This window comes from Gopherus flavomarginatus, chromosome 1 (assembly GCF_025201925.1).
Source record: "Gopherus flavomarginatus isolate rGopFla2 chromosome 1, rGopFla2.mat.asm, whole genome shotgun sequence".
Taxonomy (NCBI): domain Eukaryota; kingdom Metazoa; phylum Chordata; order Testudines; family Testudinidae; genus Gopherus; species Gopherus flavomarginatus.
This window is the reverse complement of record NC_066617.1, coordinates 256,366,456-256,387,086: the sequence shown is the minus strand read 5'-3', so window position 1 is coordinate 256,387,086 and position 20,631 is coordinate 256,366,456. Positions and strand designations below refer to the sequence as shown.

The 20,631-nt window shown below is 42.5% G+C and overlaps 1 protein-coding gene across 5 annotated transcripts in view; it reads right to left on the bottom strand.

Annotated features, from left to right (window-relative positions):
- Positions 1-5,896: 5,896 nt before the first annotated feature.
- GCC2 (GRIP and coiled-coil domain containing 2) overlaps positions 5,897-20,631 on the bottom strand; it is a 44,009-nt gene continuing 29,274 nt past the window's right edge. For 3 of the 5 annotated variants that reach the window (XM_050921507.1, XM_050921522.1, XM_050921513.1), the window contains 6 exons: positions 19,896-20,072; positions 18,875-19,092; positions 16,814-17,008; positions 14,787-14,926; positions 13,561-13,762; positions 5,897-10,173 (listed from right to left, as the gene is read on the bottom strand). In XM_050921507.1, the coding sequence (XP_050777464.1) occupies positions 10,103-10,173; positions 13,561-13,762; positions 14,787-14,926; positions 16,814-17,008; positions 18,875-19,092; positions 19,896-20,072 (1,003 nt within the window). In that variant the 3' untranslated portion in view covers positions 5,897-10,102. Of the gene's footprint in view, positions 10,174-10,960; positions 12,119-13,551; positions 13,763-14,241; positions 14,392-14,786; positions 14,927-16,813; positions 17,009-18,874; positions 19,093-19,895; positions 20,073-20,631 lie in introns of those variants that run through there. The other 2 variants (XR_007769136.1, XM_050921533.1) reach the window with 2 other exon arrangements.

The window sequence follows — 20,631 nt, the reverse complement described above, 5'->3', positions numbered from 1 at the left end:
CGTGGCATTGGATAGTTGTCCGGACGAGTTACAGCATTTAGCTTACGGTAGTCCACGCAGAAGCGTATTTCCCCATCTGGTTTGGGTACCAGAACCACTGGAGATGCCCATGCACTGGTAGATGAGCGGATTATACCCATCTGTAGCATGTTCTGGATCTCCCGTTCTATAGCAGCTTGGGCATGAGGAGACACCCGGTAGGGTGGGGTTCTGATTGGGTGAGCATTACCTGTATCAATGGAGTGGTATGCCCGTTCAGTCCGTCCTGGGGTGGCTGAGAACAATGGGGCGAAGCTAGGGCACAGCTCCTTGATTTCTTGCCGCTGCAGACGTTCCAGGGTGGTTGAGAGGTTCACCTCTTCCACGCCACCATCTTTTTTCCCATCGTAGTAGACACCGTCAGGCCACTCAGCATCATCTTCCTGGACTGTAAACTGACAAACCTGTAAATCTCTGGAATAGAAAGGCTTGAGAGAATTAACATGGTACACTTTAGGCTTTAGTGAGGAATTGGGAAATGCTATGAGGTAGTTTACAGCTCCCAGGCGCTCTTGGACCGTGAATGGCCCTTCCCATGATGCTTCCATCTTATGGGCCTGTTGCGCCTTCAAGACCATAACCTGGTCTCCTACCTTGAAGGAACGTTCTCTGGCATGTCTGTCATACCAGGCCTTTTGCTCTTCTTGAGCATCCTTTGGGTTCTCTCTAGCAAGGGCTAAAGAGTGTCGGAGGGTGCTTTGTAGGTTGCTTACAAAGTCCAGAATGTTAGTTCCTGGAGAAGGCGTAAACCCCTCCCATTGCTGCTTCACCAACTGTAATGGCCCCTTAACCTCGTGACCATACACAAGTTCAAATGGTGAAAACCCTAAACTGGGATGTGGTACAGCCCTGTAGGCAAACAGCAACTGCTGCAACACTAGGTCCCAATTATTGGAGAATTCGTTGATGAATTTTCGTATCATGGCCCCCAAAGTTCCATTGAACCTTTCCACCAGGCCATTGGTTTGATGGTGGTACGGGGTGGCAACCAAGTGATTCACCCCATGAGTTTCCCACAGTTTTTCCATGGTCCCTGCCAGGAAATTAGACCCTGAATCTGTAAGGATGTCGGAGGGCCAACCTACCCTGGCAAAGATGTCTGTTATGGCCAGGCACACAGTGTTAGCCCTGGTGTTGCCTAGAGCTACTGCTTCTGGCCATCGGGTAGCAAAGTCCACTAAAGTCAGTACGTACTGCTTTCCTCTGGGTGTCTTTTTTGGGAAAGGACCCAGAATATCCACAGCTACTCGCTGAAATGGGACCTCAATTATGGGGAGTGGCTGGAGAGGGGCCTTGACCTGGTCTTGAGGCTTTCCCACTCTTTGGCATACCTCACAAGACCGGACATACTTGGCAACGTCCTTGCCCATCCCCTCCCAGTGGAAGGACTTCCCCAACCGGTCTTTGGTTCTGTTCACCCCAGCATGGCCACTGGGATGATCATGGGCTAAGCTTAAGAGCTTCCCTCGGTACTTAGTTGGAACCACCAACTGTTTTTGTGGCTGCCCTTCTTCCCGGTGTCCACCAGAAAGAATTTCCTTGTATAAAAGTCCTTGGTCTATAACAAACCGGGATCGATTAGAAGAGCTGAGAGGCGGTGGGGTGCTCCGTGCCGCCGCCCAAGCTTTCTGAAGGCTGTTATCCGCTTCCTGCTCAGCCTGGAACTGTTCCCTTGAGGCTGGGGTCATCAGTTCTTCCTCAGACTGTGGACTTGGTCCCTCTGGAAGCGATGTAGGTGAAGGGTTTGTTTCCGTTGCTGGTGAACCGCTCTCCGCTGGTGCACCTGTGGGTATTTCAGGCTCTGGCTGAGCCTTTTGGGTATGGCTGTCTTTGGCTTCTGCCAGTTCTGGCTCGCTGGCGCCCTCTGGCGTTGAGTTTGAAGATGGTGTTGCACTTGCTGGTGCTGGTTGCTGTTCCAGTTCCGGGCCTGGGACTGGAGGTGCTGTGGCTGTTTCAGTGGTTGGCATGGAATCCGGGTCCACTACCTCTGTCTGGGTCTCTGGTAACACAGACGGGGCCTCTGTGGACGGCTCAGGAACAGGAATGGGTCTGGAAGCTTGCCTGGTTTGGCTACGTGTAACCATTCCCACTCTCTTGGCCCGCCTCACCTGGTTGGCCAAGTCTTCCCCCAGTAGCATGGGGATAGGATAATTGTCATAGACTGCAAAAAAGTCCACATTCCTGACCAGCCTTTGTACTGGACAGGCAGTTGAGCTGTAGGCAAGTCTACAGCTTGTGACATGAAGGGGTAAATTGTAACTTTGGCCTTTGGGTTGATGAATTTGGGGTCAACGAAGGATTGGTGGATAGCTGACACTTGTGCCCCCGTGTCTCTCCACGCAGTAACCTTCTTACCGCCCACTCTCAAATTTTCCCTTCGCTCCAAGGGTATTTGAGAGGCATCCGGGCCTGGGGATCTTTGGGGTGATGGTGGTGTAATGAATTGCACTCGCATGGTGTTCTTGGGACAGTTGGCCTTGATATGTCCCAGTTCATTACACTTAAAGCATCTTCCATCTGATGGGTCACTGGGCCGAGGTGAGTTACTGGAGACTGGTGAGGTGGAAGGGTAGGGTGTCTGTGGCTTTACTTGGGTGGTATGTGGGGTCTTTAGCTGTCCTCGGTTGTAGGGTTTATGGTCTGTGTGCCCCCTGGGGTAATTGTTCCCCTTGACAGTAGCTTTCTTGCTTTCTGCCAGTTCCATCCATTTGGCTCCAATCTCCCCCGCCTCAGCGATATCTTTGGGATTTCCATCTTGTATGTACCGTGTGATGTCTTCAGGAACACCATCCAAGAACTGCTCCATCTGTATGAGGAGGTGCAGTTCTTCCAAGGTTTGAACGTTGTTTCCTGTTATCCAGGCCTCATAGTTTTTTGCAATGTAGTAGGCGTGTTTGGGAAATGACACCTCTGGTTTCCACTTTTGGGTTCTGAAGCGCCGACGGGCATGATCTGGGGTTATCCCCATTCTGTATCTGGCCTTGGTTTGAAAAAGTTTATAGTCATTCATTTGCTGCTTAGGCATTTCAGCTGCCACCTCTGCTAAAGGTCCACTGAGCTGTGACCTCAATTCTACCATGTACTGGTCTTCGGGGATGTTGTACCCAAGAGAGGCTCTTTCAAAATTTTCCAAGAAGGCCTCGGTGTCATCCCCTGCCTTGTAGGTGGGAAATTTCCTGTGCTGTGGAGCAATAATTGGCGCCGGGTTGTTAGGGTTGGCTGGAGTCTGTTGCTTAGCCTTTTCTAATTCCATGGCCTGTTGGTGGGCTTCCCTCTGGAGTTCTGTCTTCTGTGGGCTGCCTCTTCTTCTTCTTGCTTCCGTCTGTGGGCCAACTCTTCTTCTGCTTGCTTCCTTCGGTGGGCCACCTCTTCTTCTTCTATTTTTATTTTGTGTGCTGCCTCTTTGATTTGTTCTTCTCTTTCTTTCATCTCCATTTGTCGCCTGTGTTCAGCTTCTTTGAATTGCTCTTCGGCCTTAATTTTTGCCTTAGAAGTCATGATTCCTGTTTTCTTGTGTTGGGGTGCCCTCCGGTGTTTATCTTTTGAACTGCAGGTTCTCTGTTGCCTCCTGAAGTCTGCCTAGCAACAGTGCCTTTAGCTAATTTTCAATGTTAAGTAAACCTGAAAAACCACTTTATTTGCATTCATATAGTGCTGGTAATGACTCTCAATGGGAGTGCTATTGTGTGACAAAAGACCCTCAACAGTCTCTTAATGGCTTCTCGCTTAACATGCAAGCCACAAACTGCCAGAGAGAGCAGAAAAAAAAATTCTCTCTGGTTCCCTTTTAAAACCAACTGTTTCTCTCTGCTAAAAAGCCCTTAGCAGAGAAAAGAAAAATATAATATTCCTACTGGCTTCTGGATTCTGTCTATATCCCACCACTGCTACACCATATCATAACCTTAGTCCCAGATTTGGACCTTAGCGTCCAAAATATGGGGGTTAGCATGAAAACCTCCAAGCTTAGTTACCAGCTTGGACCTGGTACCTGCTGCCACCACCCAAAAAATTAGAGTGTTTTGGGGCACTCTGGTCCCCCTGAAAACCTTCCCTGGGGACCCCAAGACCCAAATCCCTTGAGTCTCACAACAAAGGGAAATAATCCTTTTTCCCTTCCCCCCTCTCTGTTCCCAGTCCTGGAAACAAAAGTACTTTCCTATTCCCCCAGAGGGAATGCAAAATCAGGCTAGCAATCCAACACACAGATCTCCCCTTGATTTCTTCCTCCCACCAATTCCCTGGTGAGTACAGACTCAATTTCCCTGAAGTAAAGAAAAACTCCAACAGGTCTTAAAAGAAAGCTTTATATAAAAAAAGAAAGAAAAAAAATACATACAAATGGTCTCTCTGTATTAAGATGATACAATACAGGGTCAATTGCTTAAAAGAATATTGAATAAACAGCCTTATTCAAAAAGAATACAAATCAAAGCACTCCAGCACTTATATTCATGCAAATACCAAAGAAAAGAAACCATATAACTTACTATCTGATCTCTTTGTCCTTACACTTAGAAACAGAAGACTAGAAAGTAGAAACTACTTCTCCAAAGCTCAGAGAAAGCAGGCAGACAGACAAAGACTCAGACACAAAATTCCCTCCACCCAAAGTTGAAAAAATCCGGTTTCCTGATTGGTCCTCTGGTCAGGTGCTTCAGGTGAAAGAGACATTAACCCTCAGCTATCTGTTTATGACAAGTACCTAGTCCATTTCAAACTGCAAGGTGAATGTAAACAGCAGAATATCAGAAACCTCCACTTAGAATGGTTGCATTTTTACATACATTCTTGTACACAGGTGTAAATGAGTATGCAAGGTACTAGGCAATGGAGAATCATATTTATTCTAGTCCCTTATGCTACTAAAGTTAGCTATGATTTTGCATCTTATTTAGAGAAAAATCTGTGTTATCATAATGAAAGCATCTTTATGTTTAATCTTAAAACACACAAACCTTAAACTTAGTTTACACTTGAAAGTTATATTGGAATAGTTACCTCACGGTGTGAAAAATCACTCCCCTAACCAACACTGCTATGCTGACATAGCCCTCAGTGTAGGTACAGCTATGTTGACTGAAGAATGCTTACTTTGGGATGTGGTATTCCAACACAGATTGAAAAACCCCTTTTTGTCTGTGTAGACTGGAGCTACCCTATGGGGTTATGCCAGCATAGCCATGCTAGTATAGTCTCTGTCGTGCAGACATACCTTCAGTCTTTCCTAGATTTTCAAGAGCTTGAATGTGGGCTTCCAGAAGAAATGAGTATTGATTTAGAAGCAAAACCTGACACTCAGATTCAGAATATTCTTGCCAAAATTACTAGGATGAGGTCTGAAATGTCAAGCTGGTGGTTCCTGCTGGCACAATTGCTTTTTTCTCTCCTGCATTTTCACAACAAGCTTCCCCAAAACTTGATTCGCAACAAAGAAAATTATCAAAGCCAAAGCAGATTTAATTAGCAAAGGAACAATAGAGATGGATCCTTCAGTTTTATTCCTTCACCTTTCCTCTCTTACCAGGATGAGTTCCTTAGATATATTTATCTAAGGAAAACAGACTACAGGAATTGGACAAGAGGCCTATGTGTTTGAGTTTAAATCATTCTTGGACATAAGAAATTGGATGCTATTTGAATAAAGAGGCCAATCTTGTGAAAGTGTTAGTTTCAGGTTAGAGTGGCTGGTGTGTAAATTAAACCAGAGAATCTCTGAAGCAGCTCCTCCACCCCTAACACCACACATTCAGAACTTTTTAATCAGTCTCAGCTACTAGATGTCAGCCATTTTCTCTCCAGTAGCATATGCTAAATAACAAAAGCACAAATAACAAATATAAATAACAAAAAGCACAAATTTTTAAAAGTTCATTTATATTTTTCTTAATAAGATACACTAAGACAGTTATTTTACATTAAATTTCTAAAATTATGTTTCTCCCCACACACATATTCACATTCATTTTCAACATGGTGATGCTATCCCCAAGTCAGGATTGTGCCAATATTTCTATAGTAAACTCATAACTCATGTTATTCAACTTTTTACTATCATAAACTCTTTTACTTTTGTACTGCAGGACAAATCCATAACAGGAAGTACCTGAATAACATTTACTCAAATTATCAAAGAAGATAGGCATTCTGAACAAAGGCACACACTCAGGTGAATATGCATTTTATCAAAATGTATAACAGAACATTAGGAGACCATCAATTAAAGTCACATTTCCAACAAACATTTTTATCTACTTTTGTTACAAGTAACCCCTATGATTACAACAGAAAAAAGTTCTTTCATTTGTTCACTTTGCACCTCTGACACCATGTACACCCAAGTTTCAGTTTTGTGGAGGCTGCCCGCCTTTCCCAGGCTCTGCAAAAAGGTGTTTAATGGTCCTAGCAGCAGCAGAGCTAGTATGAAAAGGTTGGGAGGTAGATGTGCAGAGAGAAAGGATGGACCCGAGCATGTTCAATGGTGTTGCCTTCAGGCCCACTCAAAACTTCCTTGTGAATAAACAAAGGAGCAGTTATACTTTAAGTATTTGTTTTGTTTCTTTAAAAAAAAATCAGGATATGTTTTAAAGCGTGTTCCTCAGAAAGAGGTTTTAATAGTGAATTTTAAGAAAAGTATTTAATGTGACTGCCTCTCTGGACAGCTGTGCCTCTGCAGGTAAAAAGAGAAGCACAAGCCAAGTGGTGGCACCTGCAGGAACACCATCTTTGTAAGGCAATAAAAGGGAGTGGGCTGCAGACTTGTGCAAGTGTAGGTAGCAGTTGCTGAACCACAGTCCAACAGATGTGCAGGGGGTGGGGCCATGGCCCTAATCAAACCCTCTCCCTCTGCAGTTTCTAGCCCTAGCTTCAGAACCGGCAGGCTCTTTTGGAGTCCCCAGCATCTGTAATCAAACTGTGGCCCTCTTCCTTCTAATGTTAGGGAGCCTCTAATTTGGCCCTAAGTATGTAAACCTGGTGGGACTTGGGTCATGTCTTCTTACAAGTCTGTAAACAATCAGGAAAATATGGTACTGTAAAAAGAGTAAACAGAACAATCAAAGTGAGGCCAACATATACTCTTTAAAAATGAGCAGCACAGTGCAAAGGTGAGCAAAGTGCCAGCTTTAATTTTCAATTTAAATTGCCTTTTGGAATTTGAGTCACAACTAGGGTGCCTGATTAGAAGACTAAAATGGAAGTTAATGAAAAATAATTCTGCTTCCAGTCCACATGTCCTGTCTATTCTGTTTATTGTAACTATGTATTTAAAAACCCCAGACATGCACTTACAGCTGAAGTTTCTTCCTCAGCCTGGAAATGTTCTGTTTTGAAAGCACTGACAATTGTATCACACACATTATACAAATATGTTTAGTTGTAATTATTAAAATATTCTGACAACACTCTTTCAAGGCCTCAGTAATGTTCCTTTGTAGCAGAAGCATATGCAAGAAGTGTTTATTACATTCATGAGCACAATATTTGAGTTTCGTTAAAATAGTGGATATACAAGTCAAAAGTCTGAAAAATAAAAAAGCCATTGCTATTTAATACAGTCAGTGTTAAAGTATGCAAGCAGCATAAAATATTATTCACAGTTTGCAAAGTTAAATAAAAATCTTAGGATTTGAAATACACATTTTAAAAGAGAAAAATTCACTTATCACAGCCTCTCTATAACAAAGACAGTTGAATAGATATTGTGCAGAAAAGACTGTAGGAGGAAAGAATCATGACAGCAGCAAATTTCAGTTGAACTAGTTTTGAAATCAACGTAAGAAACGGTGCAGACATTTTCCTGCTGTGATTTAAAAATGTAAGCGCATATGAGTGAAATATTATGAACTGAAATCTTTTACCACCAACCTTGTCTTGGCATTATTTTAATTAGACTAATCACAGCTGACTGTGAAAAAGAAAAATGAGGATTAACATCTAGTGATTTAGAACAAATCAATGATGAGGAAGGGGTGTGTATAGTCCAAAAATGACTGTAAAAACACCACAGTGGCATCTTCAATTGTTCAAAAGATGTCTTTCTAATTATGAGGCTTGCAATCCTAGACAGGAAAGTCAAACTGGATGCTTTCTGACTCATCTATGACCCAGGACAATTCTGCAACTAGTATTTAAGAAGTGCATTGGTAATTGGTTTGTGCCAAAAGGATTTACTCTATAGTAACTATGTTGGCTTTGCAGTGCTAACGGCAAATAGCAATTTAAAAAAATGTATTTCCCCCTCAATATAGTAAGTCACAAGAAGTAGAGATCACTAAGAAGTCATTTACATATAGTCACTTTCATATCAATAACTACTCATCATAGACATTCTGTTCTCATAGCAAGACAATCTCTACTGCTGTTCTTGCGGCCAAATTAACCACAGTCCTGATTAATACTATGTTATTCAGGGAGTGGACAACAGCATCTCAGGACTGCTTTTCCCTAACCCTGGTCTTACTGCTTAGTTTTGTACAGTGTGGTATGGCAGCAGTATCTCTAATAGAGAAAGATGTGCTGGTGGGTCTAAGTGTGCATCTTCCCGCTCCTCTGTGTTCAGAAGTGTAGTTTTAGAACTGAATAAGAGCATATTGGAGAAGGAGACACAAATGCCTGAAAAAGTCTTGGATGGTAGGTGAGAAGAATGCATATGTATATATAATAAATTTACATACAAATAATGGAGTAATTAAGAGAACAGAACTGGAATACGTAGAGGAAAAAGACAGCATGGATTAGGAGGAAAAAAGTAAAACAAAACAGACGCAGAAGCTGGGGGAGGGTGGGAAATTAGTGCACTGTTTACAACAGAATTATACTTATTCTTACACATGGAAGTGCTGTTTCCAGAAAAGCCGTGAAGTAGCATAATCTAAAATGAAGCACAAATCACTTGACCAAAAGGGAGAGAGACAGGGAAGAGTGAAGAGAGAAAGAAGTGAGTAATTTCCTTACATAAGAATGCCTGCAAACTGTATCTGCTATAAAAGTTTTCAAAGAAAACACACTTCCTTCTTTCCTGGCAGTTTTATTTAGGGTGTGTAAACTTCAGCAATTTCAGATCCTTCCTTCAGGATCTTGTTCCTACCATCATTCTTTATCCTTTATTTCAGTACAGCATGATGGTGCCAGTGCCTCCTTACAGGGTCTTGCCTAGTCTTCGTTACTCATCCCTCAAGTTGCCTATGCAGATTCCAACCTCAGATAAAGATACCTTAGTTTAAGCCCTCTCTCCTAGAATTTTAGCCCACATGTGCCACTGATTCTTGAAAACGTCTGTCCTGGGCCTTCCCTGAATGCTCTCTAGCATCTGATCCAATGTCAGGCCTTGAATATCCATCCGACATATTAATATCCCAAACACAGGACAAGTTTTAGGGGTCACTAATCTCTTTGGCCCTAGGCTTCATATTCTGAATCTGTTTTTGCTGCAAACTTTACTGAGAATTTAGCCAAAGTCAAAACAGAAAATGCCATGTCTCTCCAAATTCTCTTAAGAGCCATGCAATATTTTATAAAGATCATCATGCAGTGGAAACAGTTTTATTTGACTTTGATATTATACTATTTGGACAATAGATTTATAATACTACAAATTATTTGTTTTCTTCAAATACATCGAGTGAAAATAACATCCTGAAAACGTATTTTTGAAGTACTTTACTAAGAATTATTTTACCTACTGTTCTAGTTATTAAATTATGCAACATTTTTAATAAAAATAAAATATGTGACCAGTTTGCCAAATTATGTTCTCAAGTAATCAGTAACTTTTTACCCCTTTCATTTTACTCCTGAGTCCCAACTTGCTTAACCTAAAAATATTTAGAAGAAACAATGAAAGAGTTTGGTACAACCAGAACCTGGAGTGAGAAAGTAATAGAGCATATTCTTTAGAAACCCTCTATTCCAATCTTTAGGCCAAGATGCATTGCTTAAGGTAATCTGCAAAATCAGAAAAATAAAACTGTCAATGCTACACATGTAAGGTTCATTCTTCTATAGTAAAATTTCTCGGTTAGTGCAATTGTGGAATGTAAATGTCTAAAAGATTTCCATTGTCTCATCGAAGTCCTGACCAACTATGAAGGTACGAAGCCCAACCAGAGGGCCGTGATGCACTTTCTTCCTCACCTGAAGGGAGGAAAAATATGCTTATAATCTTCACCAGCTCTGAACAACTATGCACAAGTGAACTGAACGATGCAATCTTATTCAAGAAAGACACAAAAATGTACTGCTGTCAGTTTTCCTACATTCAAATCCCATCCTTAAGTTCGCCAGTTATCTTTTTTTATGAGAACCTTTTAAAATACACTCTAGAGAACTGCTACCACATTGACAGATTTTGTCATTACGAAACACCACTGTCCAGTGTACACTTTGTTTAGAGCAGTGGTCTCCAACCTTTTTACACACAAGATCAATTTTGGAATTTAAGTGCAGTCCAGGATCTACCCCACTCCTACCCTGAGGCCCCGCTCCGCTCACTCCATTCCCCCCTTCCCTCCGTTACTCGCTCTCTCTGACCCTCACTCACTTTCAGGGGGTTGGGGCAGGGGCTTGACGTTCACAAGGGAATATGGGCTCTGGGCTGGGGCTAAGGGGTTTGGAATGTGGGAGGGAGCTCTGGGCTGAGCCTGGGGCAGGGGATGCAAGAGGGGGTTAGGGGTGCAAGCTCTAGCAGGAAGTTTGGGTGCAGGAGGGGGCTCTGGGCTGGGGCAGAGTCTTGGGGTGCAGGAGGGGTTACAGGCTCTGGGAGGGAGTTTGGATGCAGGAGGGAGTACAGTGTGCTAGATCTGGGGGAAGGATCAGGGCTGGGGCAGGGGTTTGGGGTGGAGGAAGGAGTTCGGGGTGCTGGCTCCGGGAGGGGGCTCAGAGCTGGGGGTTGGGTTGCAGATTCCCAACAGGCTGCACTTACCTCGGGTGGCTCCTGGTCAGCAGTGCAGCAAGGCTAAGGCAGGCTCCCTGCCTGTCTCAGCCCTACACTGCTCCCAGAAGAGGCCAGCATGCCCTTGCGGCCCCTGGGGGGAAGAGGGGAGGTCATGTGGCTCTGCGCGCTGCCCCTCTCTGCAGGCACTGCCCCCGCAGCTCCCATTGGCCGCAGTTGCCCATTCCCGACTAATGGATGCTGCGGGTGTAGTGCTTGCAGGTAGGAGCAGTGTACAAAGATCTGCCCTGCCCCAGGAGTCATGGGGACATGCTGGCGGCTTCTGGGAGTGGTGTGGGGCCATTGCAGGCAGGGAGCCTGCCTAGTTTCATTGCACCACTGGACTTTTAGCAGCTGGAGATCGTGATCGACTGGCTGAGGCTCCGGGATTGACCAGTTGATCGCGATCTACAGGTTGGTGACCACTACATTAGCGTATTTCAGGAAACATGTCTGCATTTGGCAAAGAGATAAAAGGCCTGTTTCATCTCCTTTATGGACTTCACCTTGAAGATCCCATGTTAATAGTAAGCTCTATTCCCTAGGGACTGCCAGAACAGCAGTACTCAATGCCAGGAACTTTTTCTGCCTTGCCATTCCAATTATAAATCCTCCCACTTAGTGCATTAGTGTGTCTCCACATTTCACTGTCATGCTCACTTCTCCTTACTTTATGTTCAGGAGTAACTGACTTATTCCTTATTTAAAAAAATGATCTGGAAAATGCACACACTGCCCATGACAATCGAAAATGTTTAACTAATTACAATTTCCCTAAATAGGGAAAATGACAATAAATACCCAATAAAAATGTTTTGAATGGGATAATACAAAAAGCCTATTGCAAATTGCGAGGAAATTATGTTTGACAAGTACTCTTAACACTTACCATAAGAAGGAGCTGTCGACTTACAAAATTCTTGCAGAGGCCTGAATTTTCCTAGATCCTTGTACTTATGGGATATTTGTTGGAGAGTATTTTCAAAGGTGGACATTAGCCACTAAAAAAAGTTAGTTTTATAATATGACCTTTATTAATTAAAATTAGACTATAACTTCTAGTTTCTTGGGAGAGCATCTGCCATGGGAGCTATTTCACAGTACCTTTTTTCCCCTATATCACTTTGAATGAGATCTTCAGAAAAGTGACTCAGGCCATGTCTACATCTAAAATTTTGCAGCGCTGGTTGTTACAGCTGTATTAGTACAGCTGTATAGGGCCAGCGCTGCAGAGTGGCCACACTTACAGCAACCAGCGCTGCAAGTGGTGTTAGATGTGGCCACACTGCAGCGCTGTTGGGCGGCTTCAAGGGGTTTCGGGGAACGCGAGAGCAAACCGGGGAAGGAGACCAGCTTCGCCGCGGTTTGCTCTCGCGTTCCGCGAACCACCCTGCAAACCGCAGGGAAGGAGACCTGCTTGCTCGGGTTCGGGGAACGCGAGAGCAAACCGGGAAAGGAGACCAGCTTCGCCGCGGTTTGCTCTCGCGTTCCGCGAACCACCCTGCAAACCGCAGGGAAGGAGACCTGCTTGCTCGGGTTCGGGGAACGCGAGAGCAAACCGGGAAAGGAGACCAGCTTCGCCGCGGTTTGCTCTCGCGTTCCGCGAACCACCCTGCAAAACGCAGGGAAGGAGACCTGCTTGCTCGGGTTCGGGGAACGCGAGAGCAAACCGGGAAAGGAGACCAGCTTCGCCGCGGTTTGCTCTCGCGTTCCGCGAACCACCGTGCAAACCGCAGGGAAGGAGACCTGCTTGTTCGGGGAACGCGAGAGCAAACCGCGGCGAAGCTGGTCTCCTTCCCCGCGGTTTGCTCTCGCGTTCCCCGAACCGCCGAGCAAGCAGGTCTCCTTCCCTGCGGTTTGCAGGGTGGTTCGCGGAACGCGAGAGCAAACCGCGGCGAAGCTGGTCTCCTTCCCCGGTTTGCTCTCGCGTTCCCGGAACCACCCTGCAAACCGCAGGGACGGAGACCTGCTTGCTCGGGGTTCGGGGAACGCGAGAGCAAGCCGGGGAAGGAGACCAGCTTGATTACCAGAGGCTTCCTCAGGTATGCTGGGATACCTGCTTATTCCACGGAGGTCAAGAAAAGCGCTGGTAAGTGTCTATACTTGATTACCAGCGCTGGATCACCAGCGCTGGATCCTCTACACCCGAGACAAAACGGGAGTACGGCCAGTGCTGCAAACAGGGAGTTGCAGCGCTGGTGGTGCCCTGCAGATGTGTACACCTCCTAAGTTGCAGCGCTGTAACTCCCTCACCAGCGCTGCAACTTTCTGATGTAGACAAGCCCTCTGTCTGCTATGAGGTTCAACAAGAAAGGAAGTTAGATATAACTGTTTCTCAAAGGTTGTATTTTTACGTCAGATAATTTTTTTTTAAACTTTTGACTAACAGTCTTGTTTTATTAGTTATGAATATCTTAACTCCCTCCTAAATGATCAGAATATTCTATTCCCTGTCTGTTTACACCATGTTCTTGATCTTTATTGTTCTGGAAGATCTGCACAGAAGGATGTCACACCAAGTTTCATTTATCTTTTCTACTTTCATATTCTATTTCTGCAACTTTTTGACAATACAAAAGTACCTCTCATACCATGGGCAATTGCAACAAGTTTTCCCTTCTCTTCAGGGCTGAGCTGCAACATGGTATCCATTACTGGAAGAAGCCTCTCTCTTTCACTGCCTGACTTCAGAAATATAAATTGCAGCAGAACATTTTTCAAGTATTCCAGATTAGCAACAGACTTCTCTCGCTCTTGGTTCCTTTCCAGTCGTCTTACTTCACTCTTAAGAAGCTGCAGGCAGAAAGACACCATTAAATATTACATTTTTATTGATTTTTATAATATGAATGACTGAATAAACTAATCTGGAAACACAGCACATATATATTAGACATGCAATAAGGTACTGAAAGTGTTCAGTAGTTTACATAAGATGTGTTCTGGGCAAAGATCCCATGAGGCCTGAATGTACAGCTGGCCTCCAGATAACACTATTGGTTCAGAATTCATTTAACCTATTTAAAATCTTTAACACCTTTTTGGATAAGTTTTGCAATATTAGTTAAAAGTAATTTAGTTGTATAAAGAAAGTATGGGGGAACAAGGAACAGACTTTGCAATTCTGGTGATCAGGAGTAAAATTCAAAGGCTTGAGTAGATATGGTACTTGGGTTATGTTTTGGCAAACTATTCACTCATCTAATGAGGAAATATTTATATAGCAAAACAAGTGGTATGCACCCAAATTTTGATATTAGTAGACTGTGCACCTCACAAGAATGCTGTTTTGAAGACTGGCTTCAAAAAGCTGTTATCTTCAGTTGCAGAAAATGCAAATTGGCCTTGTCAACTAAGGACGTAAAACAGTCTTTGAAAACAGCACCTTTGAATCCACCAACACTGATCAAATTGAGTAGCTCCTAAAATAAAATTAGATAAGTAACAGTCATTTGATGCTATATCAGCTCAGTATTCGAGCATCCAAGGAATCTTAAGCTCAACCTACATTTACATCTATTGAGTAAAGGTGCACTTGCATGTGAGAACTGACTTTTATCTTACCAACTACTGGGTGTATTTTGTCAATGTTATGTACATACAGTATGTGGAATTTGAAAAAAATTATAGGTAGTTATATTTTGCATCTCACCAAATTTCAAACATTCCAGTTTGAATAATAAGTTTTGTGAAACAACTAATTTGGTATTAAGGTATAAAAAGAATTGCTTTGAAACACATACATGCAGTAAACAAAAACAAACAACCCCCCCTAAAGAGCCATATCTAAAATGTCAGTGAGTGCATGGCTACTAACCTTAATTTGTTCCATTAATATTGCATTGGTTGCTTCGGATTCATGAAGCAATCCATTCAAATGATCAGCACTTTTTGTTGTTGTGTTTAGCTTCTGCACCAGCTCTTCTTTGGTGAGTTCTGTTTGCCATTGAGGTGGCTCTGCAATTTTATATTTCAAAAAGGATTACTTTGGACTTTACTTTACATGGTATTTTACATTTGGACTGATAGTTTATCAGGGTCATTTTTCAGAATTACACTGGTGTCATGGTGGCAACACTGAATCACAGAAATGTAAAATCTGACTTCTCAGAGTTTTTCCATCACCACCCATTTCTATTATTTCTGCCAAATTTTTGGTTTGTGATTTTTTTTGTATATACACAAAATTTAAAAAAGTACTAAAAAGTTCGTAGCAACTCAACTATTTTTGTAGAATCTGACTTCAGTGTTTCTTTAAAGGTTTGGGGGAGGAACTCCTGGGTTGTTTTTCCTTTCGGAGGAATTCAGTATTTCCTCAAAATTGTTTTTGGACTTGCTTATCATCTCTGTACAATTAGCTGGTTGTTCTGCATTTCCCCACTCTACTTTTTTGCAACTTCAAAAGGAAATCATGCACTTTGGCACAAGTTCCCGCTGATCCTATGTTCTCCAGTAGCGCAATCCCACTCACATTAAAGCCAGTGGAAGTTCTGTGTCTGAATTTAATAGGAGTTGGATGAAAACTTAATAGCTTTCTATACAGTATTCTGAGCTGTTCTCTTCACACTCACAGTTCCTACAGTTTACCAACTCATTCACCTATCTGTTCTCTTTCCCAAGAAAGTCCCTAAATGTAAAAGTTTTTGTTTGTTTTTTTGTTTTTGTTTTTGTTTTTTTTTTTTGTTTTGTTTTTTTTTTTTACACAAATTTTAAGTAGTCTTGGAATCCATGAATAAAAACTAACAAACATGACCCTTAATCCCTATTCGAGGACAAAGCTTATACAAAAATTAATAATGTCAATGTACACTCAGTGCTAACAATGCATAGTGGTCTAGTGTCTGCAATAGGAAGGAATCAAAGTTCAGATTTCTAATCCCTAGGAGACGGTAAATTATTCTCATAAGCCTCAGCCAACTCCTCAAGTAGCAATGTTTGTGGTGGCAGCAGTGTCCAATGCTTTATTAGAAGGGGTGGGATTCTTAAGGCACAGCTTAGGCTGAGCATTACAGCACCTAACTTTTAGATGACCTGCTGCCAAGTGAAATTCACAACCCCGAGTTAGGAGCCCAGGCTTCTTATACAATGCCTGAGGAAAGCAAGGTACCTAAAAAGGGGGATTTACAGAAACCAACATGTTGAGTGGAGAGCCATCTAAGCTAGCCTAAGTCCTGCCCCTCAGAGGGAGTTTGGTGCGTATCTCCATTCAGATGTCAGAGCCACGAACCATATCCTGGGGATAGGTGCCTAATCCAAGGATGGAAGGAAGGACGGAAGGGGTGGGTGAGAGAGAGTGAGTGAGAGAGAGTGTGTGTGTGTTCACGCACACTGAGGGGGACTTGAACCTGGGCCTCCCACATCCTACATGATTGCTCTAACCAGGAGGCAACTTGGTAAAAGATCATCACCACAACATTCTCCTCCATTTTATGCATGGCCCATGAGGATGTGATCTATGCTGGCCTGTGAGCACATCTACTGTATGGGTCCTTGCAAGTGAGATCTTTGGCACTTAGGGGACCCTACCAGTGGAAATTTAGGTGCCTAGGGAGTTTAGGTGTCTATAGGGTTAGGTGGCAGCTGAACAGGGGTTTTGAGGATCTTTGGACTTAGGCACCTGAAGCGGCTGTAAGGTGCTTAAGTCTCCCTTGAAAATCCCACCCAAGGTTGCTGCAACACCAGGGGGAAAAAGTTATGGTAGTAAAGTGGGAGAAAGAATGACAAGCATCTCAATGCTCTAAGGGACAACTTTCTATGGTGCCCAGAAGAGTACCAAGTAATATTGATTCTATAACTCAAATTAATTAAGTACTTAAACATCTATTTAAAAAAGGTTTTACTTGCCAAATTTTGCTTCAGGAGAATTAAGAAGTTGTTCCAATGATGGCATATAGATACTGGCAGAAGACACAGACTCTGTGTCGGTTGTTTCCATTCCTTCTCCCTCTTCCCTAGCTACAGTGTGCACATCAAGAAGAGGAAGGTCAGTGTTTCTCCGTTCTCGCAAGTTCTTCACTGGTAGGTTTGAAACAGCCGGACCTGAAAAAGAATTTCTTTTGGATGGCATACATTAATAAACAACACAGCTGTATGCTGGGGATGATCACCCAAAAGCCACTCAACCGGATAGGAAGGAGAATGTGAGAACTAAAGACGCTAAATACATCTTTTAGCATCTTAAATTAAGGAGGTGTACACATGCAGTAAAGTGAAACAAAGCCATTATGTGAGAAGTTCAGTCGTCCTTAAAGAATGAATAAAGCATATTTCACAATATAAAACACAGCCTTTCACTTCAAAGACACCACTATAACTAAACCCCACATTACCAGTGATTTAAAGCGTCTTTTAAATGGCCTATGTGAAACAAGTCACTGGTGTAACTATTTTAAATTTCGGGGATGGGGGGGGGGGGAGGGGAGTGGGAAGTAAGACCAGAGATGAGGCTGCATTAATCCTATAGCCATAGTGAAAGGGAAAGGAGGAGTGAAAAGCTGGACAGTCACCCCCTAAGAGATTGCACCTATGAACCAAATGGGTCGTCTCAGTCCAGTTTCTGGTCCGTGCCCACTCACTCACACAAATCTCAGCAGAAAAAATTCTGGATTATCGTATCTTTTTTCAGTACATACGCTAAAAATATGAAAGGTTGGTGCTGGTTTTACCTTTAGAAAGATACAGATCAAGGGTTAGTTTTTTACTCTTTTGAAAGGGTAAGCATTTCACAGCATACCTGTTCAGTTAACTATAATTAGTATATGGTTCAGTAACAGCGGTGAGGGATTTTTTTAAAATAATATTGTAGATTGTTTCAATTTAGAAACTAAATCTCAAGGAATTTTAGTGCTTTTGAAAGTTGCATATTGACAGATGTGGAGAAAGAGACAGAGACACACCCAAATCCACATAAGAAATAAAGTACAAGCAGAAGCAGCATAAACACAAGCTCCTTCTTTCCCTGCATGTCACTCCAACCTCTACAATGTGCCTAGTTCCTGAAGTGGGGAATCCCCTTTTAAAAGGGGCTTTAGCTCAGCCTCCAGAACGAGTCTTCAACTTATTTTCTGAGACCGCCAACAAGGGTGCCAATTTGGATGGTAATATTTATAATACAGACTGACCCTTTAGGAAATGAGCTGAGACCAACAATTCACTCTACATGTGTCACTGTGTAGCCAAATAGCATTTGGGGACTACCAGCTTCGGTTAGGTTTCAACCTATGACCGTGAGTTCAAAGGCTTTATTTCCTATCATCAATACCCTGAACCATTCAATACTCTGGCTTTTTAGTAAATTTTTAAATAAAAAACAACAAGATCTCTATCAGATACATATACCACTGATCTATATATATAGCTAAAAAGGTGTTTTATAACTGCTTGGTACAACATTTAAGAATGTATTACAAATACAGTTTACTACACACAATCACATTCTATTGCTCTTTTGCTAACCCAAGATCTAAGCTACACAGCTGTCTTTTGCGATGAGAAGTTGTAGCTTCTTCCATATGCACCGAATCAGTAGCTTTACTCTTTATCTTGAAAGGAGATGTCCAGTGGGCTCTCCAAAACCTGATACAAATGGACAGGCAGAGCAATAATGACTCTTAATTTTTAGAATGACTCTTCCTCCCTCTGTCAGTAAGATGACAAAATCCCAGATGTCACAGAGGAAATAAAGTGACGTAATTGACATAAGTACTGTATCAACAATTGAAACCAATATCAGTGCTTACCATTTTATATGTGAAAAACAGTTGGTAAATGAGTATACCATATGTTTTTGGAGAGGTCTGTATGATTATCAACGACAGAGAGGTGACAAATCAGTCTGCCACTTAGCTAAACGCGAATAATCACCAAAAGGGAGTTTTTGGGATGCATGACTCTACAAAAACTTACCTCTTGTGCTGGGTTCACTCTTAAGTTGGAAGAATTGCGCTTCTACCTTGGATAACTGCTGTTGCAACGTCTCTACAGTCTTCCTATGCTCTTCTTGCAAATGCCTCACTTGATCTCTAAAACTGTTCTGAAGAGCTTCGTTCTGGGTCATCAGCTGATTCACAGTCTGTGAATGCTCTGACTTCAACACCATGTTCTCAGACTGTATAGTACAGACCCTGAAAGATGAATGTTTACCTTATAGATGATTCCCAATTATGTTTTCCCCCCCCCCACTAATTATGCCAACCTAAGAAAAAAAATTGTGCCTCATGCTTCACTGATAAGTAAAAGACCCAGGTTCAAGTATCAGGTCTGGTCTTTGTTTCTATGGCCAACAGGAGCTGAAAGTATCTTTTGTTACTCTCCACCCATACCAAATGCCAACAATTCCAAAGATTATTCCATCCCATTCTCTGCAACAAGAAAGAAGTTTGACAGTACCACACAGGGAAACAAGAAGAGAGAAGGGGAAGGATGGAGTTTGTTGAAGTGCCCTGAAGCAGAAAAATTTAAGACACCCATAAATTTGTCTGAAAAATTAAAAGTCACAGATGCTCACTCTGACTAAAATAGTGAAATGGGATTGTGGGAAGGAGATATTTAAAAATGTTACCTTTTCACAAGGGCACTTAATTGGACTTTAACTGGCAATGATGGGATTCCCACCATTCTGTCTGTACTGCAATTTAGAGACTTGAACGCTTTTCCTAGTCAGAAGTGGACATTTGCATCAGATTACATTTCTCAACACAAGGGGCTGCAAAAATGTAATCTTTGAAAGTATACAGTTAAACAGAAAAAATGTGTAGGGAAATTTGAGTAGGAGGAAGTTTAAAATCCCTGATCTTATGGAAATCCCACTAACTTTCTGCAAACAATTATACCCCTTCCATGAATGTAGAATGGTTCAAACAAACAAAGGCGTGGCACCAATTGCACAAACAATAATACAACATATTTCGTCATCAGAGAACCATACTTTTCTCGGAGTTCTGCCTCTTTCGTCACCGTCTCCTGCAGCATCTTATTGTGCCGTTCCAGCAGGGTGTCATGTTCAGACTGCAATGCTTGAAGTTCAGTTACACTGATTTGTAAATTATGCTGGGCGTCTTGTAACTTTACTTTTAGTTGGTCTATCACCGTTTCCATGTGTTCTCTAAGGAAAAAAACAATACATATTTTAAAGAGAGTTATCTCATTTCAGAACTGCCAAACGTATCATTAGTATTTTGGGTAATCTATTCTATTAGATCTGAATTACCTTTTCATTACACTAAATGGTTTGAATGATTAAGTGTTACGACAGAATTCTCTCTAGAATATAATCTTAGGTGAAATGACAACAAAATAGCTGATTTCGGGATTGTCCCAGGAACACATGACCTGCTTGTGTCCCATTGTTCCTGGAACAGCTTGAAGCATTGCCTGATTAATGGGGGATGAGGGAAGGAGGGAAAGAGTGTTGTTAATAATCCTTTCAGCATTAGACAAGTTATGGGGGACAAAGCTAGAGAAGCTGTGCGTGGGAAGGAAAATAGATAATGGGTGGGGTGCAGGTTTAGGTAAGAAATGTCTCTTGGGTGTTTTTTGTATTTGTTTGTTTGTTTTGCGCCAGCCTTGCAGGGGTGAACACAAGGTACAGGAAAGAAAGAGTAGAAGGTTGTGAAAAATGGGGTTGGGGAGAAGGTGGTAACCCGCAAAAATTAACACCAGAA